The sequence below is a fragment of the Gracilinanus agilis genome, chromosome 3 (assembly GCF_016433145.1).
Source record: "Gracilinanus agilis isolate LMUSP501 chromosome 3, AgileGrace, whole genome shotgun sequence".
NCBI lineage: Eukaryota > Metazoa > Chordata > Mammalia > Didelphimorphia > Didelphidae > Gracilinanus > Gracilinanus agilis.
In genome coordinates this window covers 99975093-99989850 of record NC_058132.1, presented here as the reverse complement: position 1 = coordinate 99989850, position 14758 = coordinate 99975093, and the positions used below count along the sequence as shown (strand labels likewise).

Genomic DNA, 14758 nt, shown 5'->3' with positions numbered 1-14758 from the left:
GTGATTTTGGGCAAGTCACTTTAACCCCCATTGCCTAGCCCTTGCCCTTCTGTCTTAGAGTTGTTACTGAGATAGAAAGTGAGTTAAAAAACAAACAAATAATTAGAGCTTCCAAAAGGAATGAGCTATTTGAGCAGTGTAAGATTTAAAATTAATATTCAAATACTTCAAATATTATATTTTTATAAGGATTTATTAATTAATAACTTGAAGAAAAATGAACAAGCTAAAGTAAAAAGGCAGTTAACCCAGCCCCAGTCACGAGAGAAGAGGGCTTGGCTTATTGCAAACTTATAAACAACACGTGAACATGCAAACGTGGAGACACAGGGAAAGGAATGCTGGGAGATGAAGTCCAGGGGTACAAGATTTCCACTTATACAGCAGGTAGTGAATCTGCCATCATTTGAAGTCCAATCCAATTGAATAAGTATTTCTTAAGTGACCACCATATACCAGATAGCCTGTTAAATGCTGTGAATACAAAAACTAAAACTAAACAAAATAGTCCCTGCCCCAAAGGAGCTTACATTCTATTGGCAGAAGGCTTCTGGATGACCTCTTTCTCGAGATGATAGAGAAGACCATACTGGTATCAGAGAATAAGACCAGATGATTCATCTGTGGGATCCTTCCGACTCTGAGATTCTATGATTTGGAACAGGTCCTATACATCAGACATAAAAACTTGCCCCCCAAGTTCCCCATGTTAAAAACCAAACTAAAACATAATTGGAAAACATTTAACAAAATAAATAGAAATATAGCAAAGCCTAAGTGATGTGAATTTGTGGTTTTCTAAATCAATATGCAACCTAGAGAGATCTGTTTCTATTTGAGGTCGGCACCATTGGTGCAGAGGACATCGGCTTCCTTTCCTCAAACCTGGTGCTGGGCTTTCAGGAAGAAGCCAGCATGACTGGAAGGGTAGCACTGGGAATCCGAGATGTGGTTTTGCCAAAAGGGAAGAAATCCATCAGAGAAACCAGATACAGATCTCGTCTACCAGTCTATGTGCACAGTTACCCCTGAGACAATGGGGAAAAGGGCAAGATTTGAAGCCAGAGTTTAATTTGAAGCCTGGCTTTACAACTTACTAACTAGGTAACCTTGGGTAAATCACCTAACTTTTCTGGACCCCAGAGTCCTCACCTCTAAAACACTAAATTGGACTAAAAATGACCCTTAAATCTATAGTCCCATAACCCTCTGGCCCTCAAGTCAATCTCCCATGATAAAGAAGAGAATTTTCTCTAAGAGTTACTGTGGTAACATCACATTAGGGGTCATAAAGAACTGGAAACAAAGTCAATGATTATAAACTCGGACGTGGCTAAGCAAACTGTAGCAAATGAATGTAACGAAGTATTACTAAGCCGTAAGAAGCAATGATGAAAACAGAGAAGTGTGGAAAGATTTATATAACCTGACTGGATACGGAGCCACCAAGAAAATAATATACACAACAGGCATCTAAGTGGCTTCTTAGTGCAGAGGGCACTAGACTTGGAATTGGGAAGACATGAGTTCAAATTTGCCTTAGATACTAGATGTGTGACTTTGGGTAAGTCAGTTCATCTTTGTTTTCCTTAGTTTCACTTCTAAGACAGAAGGTAAAGGTTTAAAAAGGGGGGGGGGACGATGCAGAGAAGAAAATGTGAAATTACAAAAAAGGATACAAGAAGGAAGCTTCATTTGCCTCACTCCTTTGCCGAGATGGGGTCCACAAGTATTGACTTTAAATTTTATTTTCAGAGCTTTTCAATGTATCAATCAGTTTTACTGATTTTTTTCTCTTTAAAAATATTCTTTGTGTCCATTATCACAAATATTATTTATTGTTTTACGTAGAAATGTTAGCTATGAAAATAAAACATGAAAAAGCAATTGAAAAAAATAACAAAAATATTCTTTTTCTATGGGAAGGTGAAGGATACTGGGGGAAATTTTGGGAATGTCAACAAACCAAAGAAATGAAATTTAAGACTGGAATAAAAGGAGGGAGAGCTGGGATTGAGAACTGGATGAACGCTATTGGAGAACTATATGAGATGACGTGAATGAAGGAAATTCCTTTCAGCTCCTCAGATCTGAATTTTTTGTGGAGCTCACGATTTAGTAGGAAAATGACACATGGAACTATGACCCAAGTTTTAATAAAATCAGGACATAAGAAGAGAGAGGTCTATGGAATCATTTGAGAAAGAGAACTCATTTTTAGCCGGAGGAATCAGAATAGTGGATAGAGATGTCTCTAAGTATTTCGGAGATGAAGACATCAAAGCCCTGGGAAGGCAAGTGACTTACTCAAAGTCACAGAGGTATTTATTGAAGCAACAGAATTGGCAGAAAAAAAACGAAACCCTTTTTGACTAGAGATCTAAGATTTGCCCAAGGCCACATCACTAGGCAGGAATAGAGCATGATTTAGACCCAGGATCTGACTCCAAATCCAGGGCTCTTCCCCACTGACAAACTGCCTCTGAGTTGCTGTCATTCTCTAGTTCTGGGACCTCCTTCAGGACTTGGCAGGGGTCATTAGTGGCTAACGAGGCTCTGTGTAAAGCCTGGTAAGTACCAGAGAAGCCGATTAATGAGTCACCAGGGCCTCGTGATGAGGGGGGAACGGGGAGCTGAGGGAGCTGCTCCAGTCCTAATCCTCAGTCGGGCTCATGATTCTTGGTGAGCAGGCACAGAGCAGCTCCTAAGGGAAGGGGGCTGGGGCTGGGGGGAGGCAGGAGGGAGGGGGCTCCTGCAGGTGCTCTCCTCACCAACTTAATGTTTTAATGGGTGCAGTGGGGAAAGCAGGAAGACCTGAGTTCAAATGTGGCCACACATTTCCTAGGAAGTCGCTTTACCTCTGTTTAACTCAGTTTCCTCAACTGAAAAATAAGGATAATAATAATAGTACCTGTGCCCCCCCCAGGTTGTTGGGAAGATCAAAGGAGATAATATTTGTAAAGCTCTTAGCACAGTGCTCGGCACATGGTGGGCACTATATAAATTTGTTGTGGTTCAATCATTTTTCAGTTGTGTCTGACTCTTAGTGACCCTATTTGGAGTTTTCTTGTCAAAGATACTAAAATGATTTGCTATTTCCTTCTCCAGATCATTTTACAGAAGAGGAAACTCAGGGTGAAGTGACTTGCCCAGGGGCACACAATTAGTAAGTGTCTAAGACTAGATTTGAACTCAGGAAGGTGAGTCTTCCTGACTCCAAGCCGAGCATTCCATCCACTATGCCACCTAGCTGCTCCAGGCTCTATATAAATACTAGCTATTTATTATTTTTAGGCTTCTCAGGGCTACATGGGGGTAACTTCAGGTTACTTTAGGTCTTATATACTCTCCCTTTAACCAAGATATGACTAGGAGCATGGACTTAGAAGGATGGGCCTGAGGTCAAAATGCAGCTTGGTACAGGAGAAGGGAATTGACTTTGTTGTCAGAAGATCTGTATTCAAATCCTGCCTCTGATTTTTACTCCCTGTGTGACCTAGGGGATCTCCCTTAACCTCTTTGCACCTCAGTTTCTTCAACTGTAAAACAAAAGAATTCAATTAAATAGCCTTGGAGGACCCTTTGAAGTCCTAGATCTATGACTTCAATTACTAAATATTCAGGACATTTAAACAAAGTCCCTAAACAAGTCCACTGTGCTATCCACCATATCAAGTTGTCTTTTATATAGGAAAGAGTATATTTATTCATGTAACATCTATTTGACACCATTCACACAACAAACATTTATTTAGCACCAACTGTGTACAAAATCTTATGCAATCTGTTAGGAGTGATCTGAAGTTTAGACAAGACACTTCCCAACTTTGTGGAGTTCATGGTTTAATGGGAAAGTGACACAAACATTGAACTATGATACAAGTTTGAATAAAATCAGGACACGAAAAGAGGAGTCAGTTTTATGAGGCCACTTGAGAAAGAGAACTCAATTTTTAGCTTGAGGAATCAGAGAGGGCTTCGTGGATGAGGTAGCAGAGGATCTGAGCTCTGGAAAAATTTTAACAGGTGGAGATGTGGATGAAATGCATTCTAGGCCTGTGTAAATGAATGAATGAATGAATGAATCAATCAATCAATCAACAGGTATTTATTAAGGGCCTACTATATGCCAGGCACTGGGATACATTTGTATAAATATAAAGAATAAAACAATCACTACTCTCAAAGAGTGGCGGGAAGAATAAGAATAGGAAGCCTAGGATCAGAATAAAGACTGCATGAATGGCCCCTAAACATGCTGGGCTTTCAGAAGGGAGCGTTTTTACTTATCTTACTCAAAATCAGGCTTATATGTCATTTCCTAGACATCTCTATACCATGCCTCCAGGTGCATGCCCCAACCTCCTTTCTATATTATATTCCCCTATTAGAATGCAAGCTTTTTATGGGCAATAACTGTCTTGCTTGTTTGTATTTATATCCACAAAAATCCAAGAGTCAAATAAACTTCCTTCCTTCCTTCCTTCCTTCCTTCCTTCCTTCCTTCCTTTCTTTCTTTCTTTCTTTCTTTCTTTCTTTCTTTCTTTCTTTCTTTCTTTCTTTCTTTCTTTCTTTCTTTCTTTCTTTCTTTCTTTCTCTGTCTATCTATCATTTATCTAAACTATCCATCCATTCATCCATCATCTGGCTAAACTATCTATCCATCTATCATCCATCTCTGTCTCTTTCTGTCTCTCTTGCTAGGGTTGGCAAGGGGCCAGCCTGAAAAGGTAGTGAATGGGAGGATCAGCTAAGCTGCTCTCAGAAGTTCTGAGAATCCGAGTCAAGCTAGGGTTCTAGATTCTAGGAATTTTTGATCCCCAACTGGGTAGGATAAAGAAAGCATTGGACTTCTCATCGGTGGCCTTGGGTTTCAGCCATGTTTCTCTCACTTAGTAGCTGGGCAAGTCATTTCCCCTCCTCTGAATCTCAGTTTCCTCATCTCTAACATGCAGGTGATTTTAACTATGCAACCTGCCTTCCTGGGGGCCCTGTGGGGAAAGCACTTGGTAAATCTTTTTAAAAGTGTCATTAATAACACTTTTCATTATACTAATGTGAGTCTAAGAGTCAATGACCCTAAAATGACCCTAAGATCTGAAGAGGCTGTTTGACTTTAAGATTCTCGGGTTCTTCAGATATTCTATGTCCTTCAGTGGCATGTTTGGGGGACCTGGCTTTTTTCATCAAGCACCCTAGTGAAATGGCCCTGCCCTGGAAATCCTGGCTGCTGTTTAATTCTGGGCAAGCAGAGAGAGTGAGAAGGGACCCAGAAGTACAACCAGGGCTGATGCAATCGATAGGAAAAAGCTTTGGGGATTTCTGTTTACTCTGGCCTCAGAACCAGACATGGCTGGATTCCAGAGCCTTCCCAAGCAAACAACAGCAAGAGAGTTTTCAATTTGGGACACCTGTCTTTGCCCTGTGGTTTCCACATCAGAGGGTGGTAGCAAGAACAGGAAAGAGCGGCCAGATCTCTTAGAGGAGGCAGTATGATATACATTGCAATAGCTGAATTCAAACCCCACTGCTGGTGCTTACTACCTATTGGATATTGGGCAAATCATTTAAAAATACCTGGGACTCAGTTTCTATCTCTGAAAAATAATGGGTTGAACTAGCTAGTTTTCCTGAATTCCCTTTCACATCTAGAGCTTATAATTCCAGGGAAAGAGGGTTGTTGGCTTTCCACAGGAGGGCTAGGGTCTAACAGGAATGTTTATTAACTAACTTACCATGAGACCTTGTACCAGTCACTTCCCTTAACTGGGCCTCAGTTCCATCTGCTATAAAATTAGAGGGATCAGTGATGGGCAAACTACAGCCCGTGGGCCAGATGCAGCCCTCTGAAATGTTCTATCCAGCAGCATGACATTATTCCTAATCTGAAGAATACAATGAGTAGGACACAATACAATGAAACTTCAAAACGGTTGCCTTAGAACCAGACTGACAGATGAGCATTTCCTTTCCTTTGGCCCCCTCTCTAAAAAGTTTGCCCATCACTGCTCTAGATGACACCTAAGAGCCCTTCTATGTTTGCCATTTTGAGGACTCAAAGTCACTTCTTCAAGGGGTCATAGTATTTAGAGCTAGAAGCAATATTGGAACCAGTTCCAGAGAACCACTGTTAAATGGTTAATTTTCATTATGAGCATTTACACCTAGGGAAATTGGCAAAAGCTACAAATTAGTAGCAAAAAGCTACAAAAAAACCAAAAAAAAATACTTGTCTAAAACTTAAAGTGATGGAGAAACTATTGATGGCACAGATTCAATATTAAAGTGTGTTGTAAGTAAATCTCCTCAAAGAGCTGATTGTTAAATATTTATCGCCATAGTCCCATCCTGGCAAGAAGGGACCTTAAAACTCATATGCTCTTCATCTATAAAATGGGGCAAGGTTTACTCTGCTTAGCCCACAGGAATGTTATAAGAAAAGCCAAGTATAAACCTTAAAGTGCCCTATAAATGTGAATTGCTATGATTCAGTGGAAAGAGGATTTAATGTGGAGTCAGAGCATCCGGGTAAAAATTTATTATATAATAATGTGCAATAGAGTGCCAGGCCTGGGGTTGGGAGGACCTGGCCCTGAACACTTTCTAGCTATGTGACTCTGGGCAAGTCATTTAACCCCAACTGCCTAGCCCTTGCTAATCTTCTGCCTTAGAACTAATACTAAGACAGAAGATAGGGGCAGCTAAGGTGACTCAGTGGATAGAGAGCCAGGCCTGGAGATGGAAGGTCCTAGGTTCAAATCCAGTCTCAGACACTTCCAAGCTGTGTGGGCAAATCATTTAATCCCAATTGCCTATATCTTACCACTCTTCTTAGAACCAGTCTTAGAACCAGTACTTAGTATTGATTCTAAGATGGAAAGTAATGGGTTGTTTTTTTTAAAAAGACAGAAGGTAAAAGTTTTAAAATAATAATAATAATAATAATAATAATAATATAGTGTGCATATTGTGGCATCTGGGGAGAGAGGTGTACAGTGTCCATAAGTAAATATATTCGGTAACACAGTGGATAGCATTAGATTTGGAATAAAAAAGATCTGAGTTTAAATCTTGCCTCAGACACTGACTAGCTATAAATCTCAGTTTCTCTGTCTATAAAATGGGAACGATAATAATATCAACCGTACTTGATTGTTTTGTGAAAATTAAATGAGATAATATGAAAAACTCTTTTTTCAAATTTTAAATAATAGTCTAAAGTGGCATAAAAAAGTGATATAATGCTCTTTGCAAATCTGAAATAGTGGCATATTATTGTGAGCCGTATATACTGGACACGCCTTGTCCTGAATATCCAGAAGCACAGAAAGTATCTAATTCCATCCCTCACATGAACAGGAAGACTCTAAAACCTTACGCAGTGCCATCCAGCTTCAGATAAAAAAGAGCTTCCCAACTCTCAAATTTGGAGAATTCTAATTGTTAGGAAGAAGAGCTTTAAGCAATCATTAATTGGAATGGATGGAGCTAGATTCCCTGGGAAATAGTACAGAGTTTTCAAGAATGTCAAGTTCTTCCTCACCACCAATATTCTCTTCCTCCCAGTGATATGATAAGGATGAGAATCATGGAACCCCATGCTCACAATAATCTTGGAATCCCTGGCATTCTTCAAAACTTAGCTGAAATGCCATCTATACCAAGTCTTCCTTGACCCCCTCCAGCAATTACCTTGTATTTTTTCCCTTTATCTCTTATTTTTATATGTACTTGTCTCTCTTAATAAAATGTAAGCTCCGAGAGGTCAGCATCTATTGTATTTTCATCTTTGTAACCCCAGTACAGTGCCTGGAGCATAAATGCTGATTGATCAATTGATTGCAAACAAAGAGGGGAGCAACAAAATGGCCCCGAGGAAATACTGTCCAGGAAAGAATGCACACTTTGGTGGATGAGAGCACATGGACTTTTATTGGATAAGAATACAGAAAACAAGTTTGCAGGGTCTTCAAACTGAAAGAGAGAGACAAGATGGGCAGAAGTAATTGATAAAAATAATTATCAAATATAGTGATATCCCATCACCAACATCTACACCAGGAGGTTCCAAAGCCATGGAGGTTTTGCCCAAGGTAGCCTAGGCAGGCACCATTGGGCACATGAGGTTCACAATGGAAGTAACAATTCATACTTTGGGGATGATTTCTATTTTAAGGATACATGAATTATCCCACTGGATCATCATGACAGCCCTTGGAGGAAAGTAATACATTATACAGATGACAAAAGTGAGGCTCAAGGACTAAATGACTTGCCTCTGTTTAGAGAAGTAATTAATGGAAAGCTTCCTTGGGTAATGGACTCAAGGGTCCTGGGGATGGGGGTTCTGGTCCCAGCTTTGCCACCAATCCATTGTAGGAGCTTGAACAAATCACTTTCTGACTAGGGATCTCATCAATTTTTCCTCATTTGTATAAGATGGGAAACAATCACTGCCCTCTCCTACCTCACAGGTTTGGAATGAGAATCAATGATAGGCAAAGATAGATAATGCAGTGGTTCTCTTGCTATGTGGCAGACACTGTGATCAATAGACAATGTCTGGAAATAATAGCAGTCTTAACAATGGCATGGCTAATGGTGGACATTACCAGATCAAAACAAACCGAAGCTTGGAGAAGATCTTGGAAGACATAATTGGATTTATGTTTGGTTTGGGTTTTATTGTTTTTGTTTTTATTTTTTAAATAGCTCTAGGAAATAAAATGCATCCCCTCTTAAAAAAGGGATTTTTCTATAGTTAGCCTTGAGATGCAGGTAACAACTAATAACAACTTCCTTCCCAGGATGATTCAGAAAAGGAAGAAACATGAAATCAAACGTATCCTAGGCAGATGTATATATTTCATTTTAGTAAATTCATCATTGAATGGCATGGTACTAGATTGGGAGTCAGGACACCTGGGTTCTAAATCCTAGCTCTCCCACACACCTGTTGTGTGACTTAAAGAAAATAATTCTCTCTCTTTCTCTGAAGCCCAGTTTCCTACACTATAAAATGAAGTTGAACTACAGGATGTGTCATCCCTTCCAACTCTAACATTCTGTACTACTAAACCATAAACTCCGTAGGGTCAGTGAACATGTTGATTTTTCATCTCTGTCTGCCCAGAGCTGAGCCCAACATTGGATATGTAGCAGTTACTAAATATTTGGTTGTATTAACCTGTTACAATCCTAGGCAATGGCAAGCTAGGGTCAGGCAATCAAATAATGGAATCACAAGATGATCTAAAAACTAGAAAAAGTCATAGAGATCATCTACTCACATCCTCACTTTTCAGAAGTGGAAATTAAAACCAGGAGAGGGGAAATGACTTGCCTGAAGTCACACAGTAAGCCTGTGGCAAAGCTGATGCTACAATTTTGATATCCTGACCTCCCAGTCAAGGACACTTTCACAGTAAGCCACACTACCGGCCCCGTATATGCTATTGTAGTTGTGTGACACCCATCCTGCTAACTGGATAACATGTCTCCTCCCAGTCCCAGGACAGAAGCTGAACTCACATGGGTGATAGAATATTACAATGCAGTAAGAAATGATGAATCTGAGGAATCTGGAGAAATATGGGATAATCTGTGGCAATTGTGGTAGAGTAAAAGAATCAGAAGCAAAAAAAACAATATATGTAATAAATAGATCACTGAAAGAAAGGTGAATTCTGAGAAACCAAAAAACCATTGTTAAATCCCAGAGAATAGGCAATTAACTCTATCTCTCCCATGCCAGAAAAGAGGAAGGAGGACAAAACATAGATATACTATCAGATACAGTTGTTGTGGCAGATTTTTTTCGAAACTGTTGTTCTTTGTTGAAATGGAGGATTCAATCTGGGTCATGTGGGGGGACAAGTAGGAAATGATAGTGGCGTAAAGACAAATGGTTGTGGTCTTTTTAGAAGCCAAATGGATATGGGCAGGAGCACCCCAGAGCAGTCCAGAACAGCCATCCTCAGTGATTAGGACCCTGGAAAAGGCCACCTATATAAACAAATGCCACTTATGTGGAAAGTCCAAATAGTCCACAGTGTCCTCTGCTGGAATTCAGTGGACCCTAACATTGAGTCACAGTGCTTAGTGTCTCCATTCCTGCTCCCTGAACAACAGGGCCCTTCAATCCTTGGCATTCCCATCTGTGAGCTTCCCTGAGGATGGAAATCTTTCACCAACCACCTTGTCTTCTCCTTCATCTGCTGGAAATGTTGAGCAAGCCTTTTTATGTGAACTTTGCAAAACCAAGAATCCACTTCGAATCGCCAAATCTTGCATCTGGGAAGCAGACTCCAAAGGTCATCTAGACTAGTCCTCTGCCTCTTAGAAGAAACTATCTGTACATTTTTGCTGGGCAAAATATATAACTATATATCTAAATATATATATATATATCTGTAAATATGGAAATTCAATATTCTGTAATATAGAGAGAGCTATAGTGTATAATCTATATGAATATATAGGTGCATTTCTTTTCTTTTCCTTTCTTTTCTTTTCTTTCCTTTTGTTTTTCTTTTAAAGAACCTAACGGAACTAGATTGCTTTCCTCTGTCCCTTATAATCAATCCTTTACTCCCAGGTTAATTTCCAACATTAACTGCTCCATGCCTTTCCCCTCCCCTAGGTAGAGAGCCTGAGAGAACCAAGTTCTCTCTGAGGGGAGTTTTTAGACAAAAGGGATGTGCCCCAAGCGAATATTTTCTTTCCATACTTTGCTTCTTGGGATGGCCCGTGTCAGCTCATACACTGTGAGGAGAGGGCCCACGGGACAGCCCAGGGAGATGAGTCAAGATTGCACAGGATTATAGGACCCTGGATATTCACTAAAAGAAACCATGCTTCAGATGCAGATGTAAAAACTTGGATAAAAAATAGAGATTTAAAGGTCTCTTTCTTTGCAATGGGTCTCTCATGCTCCAGATAAAGAGGGAACGGTATGTTTTCCACTAGCACAAGATGCCCAGTGTGAGCTGATCTCTCTTACTATCTTCTCTCCCCACTCCACAATCTTCTGCTTAGTTCCTTGCTTCCCCAATATCTAGCAGCCTCTCTAATCCAGTAATCTTACAAATAGTCTGTATGTAATACTACACCCTAGGCTAACAGAGGGTTGTCCCCACCTTGCACAGCAAAGAATTTCAGTTGAGGTTCCTGTCTCAGGGTGGGGAAGAAGATGGGGAGGGGGAAGTAATCAAGACACTGAATAGTTTCTTTAACGCTGCTGGGTACACCCAAAAGCTCAGAGCAGACATAACAACTAGTCTATCACTGCCCACCTCCCCCCCAAAACAGGGCAGCCAGTGAAACAGAGGGAAAGAAATAGTGGGGAAGGAAAGCAGACACCAGAAGACAGAAAGGAGGGATGGGACACAGGGGGCAGGATAGAGACAAACACCAGGCAAGAGGACTGAGGGTATATGTGGGGATAATCCTTTTCCCCAAAGCCAGATGGGAATGAGGGACAGAGAAGGCAGATCAAAGTGCTCTGGGCAACAGGATTGCTGAAGGAGGGGATAGATGGAAAATAGAAAGGTAGGGAAGGGAGAAACACCCCCATCTAAGAGAGCAGGGAATTGGGCAAGGAGAGGAATGGATGGGAAGAAAAATGAATGTGGCAGTTGAAGATGGAATGGTTTTCCTGATCAAAATAAGACAGAGAACAAGAAGAAAGACATAGTTCAAAAAAAAAAAAATAAGAGGGTACAAAGATGAGATAGGCAAACATTAGGAAAGAAGAATGAAAGTATAGGGGAGGGAAAGGGGAGATGTCTTCATCCAGAAAAATGTGAGGTGTTTGGATTTTCTTTTTTGAGGGGTAAAGAGTGGGAAGAAAAGACAAGCCCCAGGAGAGAAGAATGGAGGGGTGAGTATGGGAACGACACCTTGATTCAGAAGGATAGGAGGAAAGGGTTGAAGTGGGCCACCAGGTTCAGTATCAGAGCAGATTAAAAATCACTGAAGATTTAAGGTTGGCAGGCTCAAGACCCTCGCCAAAGGTGATTAGGAAGTACATCACTTTTCGGATCTTGGCCAGCTCTGACAGCCTCTCCCCAAACTCCTGGGCATCCGCCTCGTTCCAATCCATGGCGTCGGAGTCCTCCTTCCTCCAGAAGATAGCTGCAGGGTCCAGGAGCTGCCGGGTCATGAGGTTGGTGAGATCAGGTGTCCAGTGCTGGGAAGTGCCCGTGATGGTCACCTTGCCAGCCTTGTCCAACATAATGTTCCAGCGCTCAAACTGCAGCTTCTGCTGCTGGATGAAATCCAGGCGGTACACAAACTCTGCGGGTCGCAGAAGCTTCTCCCCATCCTGGCGCTTCTCATTATTCTTTTTCAGAGTATCCACCCGTATTCTCATCTGCTTGGTGAGGTCTTCGTCAAGGACCAGCGGCATTTCCAGCTGTGGTTTGTCCCCCTCCTCAGCAGCCATGGCACCCAGCCCCTGATCAGCCGCTCACACTAGACCTGCTGCCTTGATGAGTGTCCCGGAGTTACTGGGGCTGTGGGAAGGAGGCCACTGAGGAGAAATTAGCCTCTACCTCTGCCAACCCCGCCTCCTCCCTCCTTCACCTGTTTTCCTCCAACCTGCTCACCCCTGCCCCTTTCTCCAGCTCTGGCTCCTCCTTCCAACTTTTCCTAGCAGTACCAGTGAGAGACACCAAGGGCCTGACGCAGAGGCTCCCCAGGGCTCTAAGGGAAGCTTTCTTGGTTCTTACAGGCAGGGTAACCCACAGGGAAGAAGATGCTGATGTCAGTTGCCAAGGCAATTCTTCTGACAACCAACATAGAGACGATCAAGGGCTGAGGCTTGTTTATGTTTAAAAACAAGGCAGTGTACACCAAAGGAACCCTGGATTTGGGTTCAGAAGCTGTGGCTTTTTTGTTTGTTTTTTTTTTTAATCCTACTCTTCTGTTTTAGGATTGATACTAAGTATAAGTTCCAAGGCTAGGCAGTTGGGTTTAAGTGACCACTAGGAAAGGTCTGAGACACATTTGAAACCGGTTCCTCTTGCTTCTAGGTCTGACTCTTTTTCCTCTGAGCCAACTAGCAACCCCACAAAAAATAGTTTAATATAAAAACAAATAATTTTAATAATAATTTGATATTAATAATAAAATAAAAATAATTTAAAGCCCTTACCTTCTGTCTTAATATCAGCTACTATCAATTAGTATGAGTTTTAAGACAGAAGAGTGGCAAGGGTTAGGCAAGTGGGATTAAGTGATTTGCCCAGGGTCACTCAGAGAAGTGTCTGTGGTCACATTTGAACCCAGGTCCTTCTGACTCTAGACCTGGCACTGTATCCACTGTGCAATTTGAGTGTCCCAAAGATCTGGGTTTTAATCCAGCCTATAACGCTTACCAAATCACTTAAACTGTCTGAATCTCGGTTTCTTATCTGTAAAACTGGAATAGTCATACCTGAACTAAATGCTACATAAACTATCTCCCTTGCAAGGCCATTAGGAGGATCAAATACGATTATATATTTAAATCTATTTATGTAAAACTTGGCTCTTCTTATTATTAGAACAAGTGTTCTAAGGCTCTACACAACAGCTGCAAAATGAGAGAAGGGGGAGAAGAAAAGATTCCAGTGGAGGCAGACATCATATGGAATGTGTGCGTGAACTCACAGACTATCCAGGCTACAGCTTCAAATTAAACTCCTCATTTTAAGCCCAGTGATTCAGTCATGGATCTAGAATTTCTTAGAGATCACCTAGTCCAGATTCTTGGACTTTTTTTGTGGGTTAAAGGCCCCTTTGGAAGTCTGGTGAAGCTTCTCAGAATAATTATCTTTAAAAAATTCATTATTAAGGGAAAGATTAAATTCTAGCTACTGTAGTATACAGAATTGGGGTCATATAGTTTTTTCTAGCTTTGGCTGAGTTCCAAAAGCTGTTAGGCTTTTGGAATCTTGAGAAGAGGCAGTTGGCTGAATCTTCCGTGGAGGGAGGTTGTGAATCAGCTGAGCTGTCTCTGACCTAACTTTAATATTGAAATTGAGCCTAGCTTTGACATATTTAATTAAGAAATTATTATTTAGATAAATCCTTTATATCTTCCTTTCCTATTACCATCCCTGCCTTTTCCCTCCCTTACCTTATATGTTGTCGAGTTAATAAGGAGAGTAATTAGAGAGGAGTTAAGTCTGTGAAGGGTTACCTAATTGACAGCATTAGTTATAGTTAGTCAGTCATCATTTATTCCCTTTAGATAGCACCTAGTAAAAACTGAGTTTAAGGCAGGTCCTTACTCAGACTCCATCTTTACTTCCCTTCCCCGACCTGAGGTTCCTGAGACAACTGATAGGGCTTTCCTTTGATCCACCTTCCTAACAAACATCCTTCAAACAAAATAAACCCTTTTGTGTTTCAACAGCCCTATTAGTGTAATTTGTCTGTTAGTTATCAAGAGGGAAGAAGAGGGAAAGAGACAACATACTCTGGGCTTAGAGGGAAGCTGGACATCCGTCTTGAAGGAAGGTGTTACTTCAAAACAGGTCCCTTCCTGTGAAATTAACTAAAGCCTGTTTGTTAATTTCAGTCTAGTCTATTTCCCTCAGCTTGTGTTTGAGTCTAAGTCCCAGGCTGTAAGCCTGCTGTGTTTGTCTGTTTAGTTTAACTTCTCTTCTCCCTAAAAGATGTTTCCCTTCTGTGTTAGACTCCTGACTTCAGTCCTATTATACCCTGAATCTCCTTTAATCCCAGCCTACCTGAAACCGAGATTACCCACTTA

The 14758-nt window shown here is 41.0% G+C and overlaps 2 protein-coding genes across 2 annotated transcripts in view; both read right to left on the bottom strand.

The window, feature by feature from the left end:
• Positions 1–14758, bottom strand: part of CAPN5 (calpain 5) — a 176941-nt gene that overhangs the window by 19855 nt on the left and 142328 nt on the right. The gene's annotated exons all lie outside the window — the stretch shown is intronic.
• On the bottom strand, positions 11954–12445 carry LOC123240518 (olfactory marker protein). Its single transcript, XM_044668165.1, has one exon. The coding sequence runs from the start codon at positions 12443–12445 to the stop codon at positions 11954–11956; it is 492 nt and encodes a 163-aa protein (XP_044524100.1).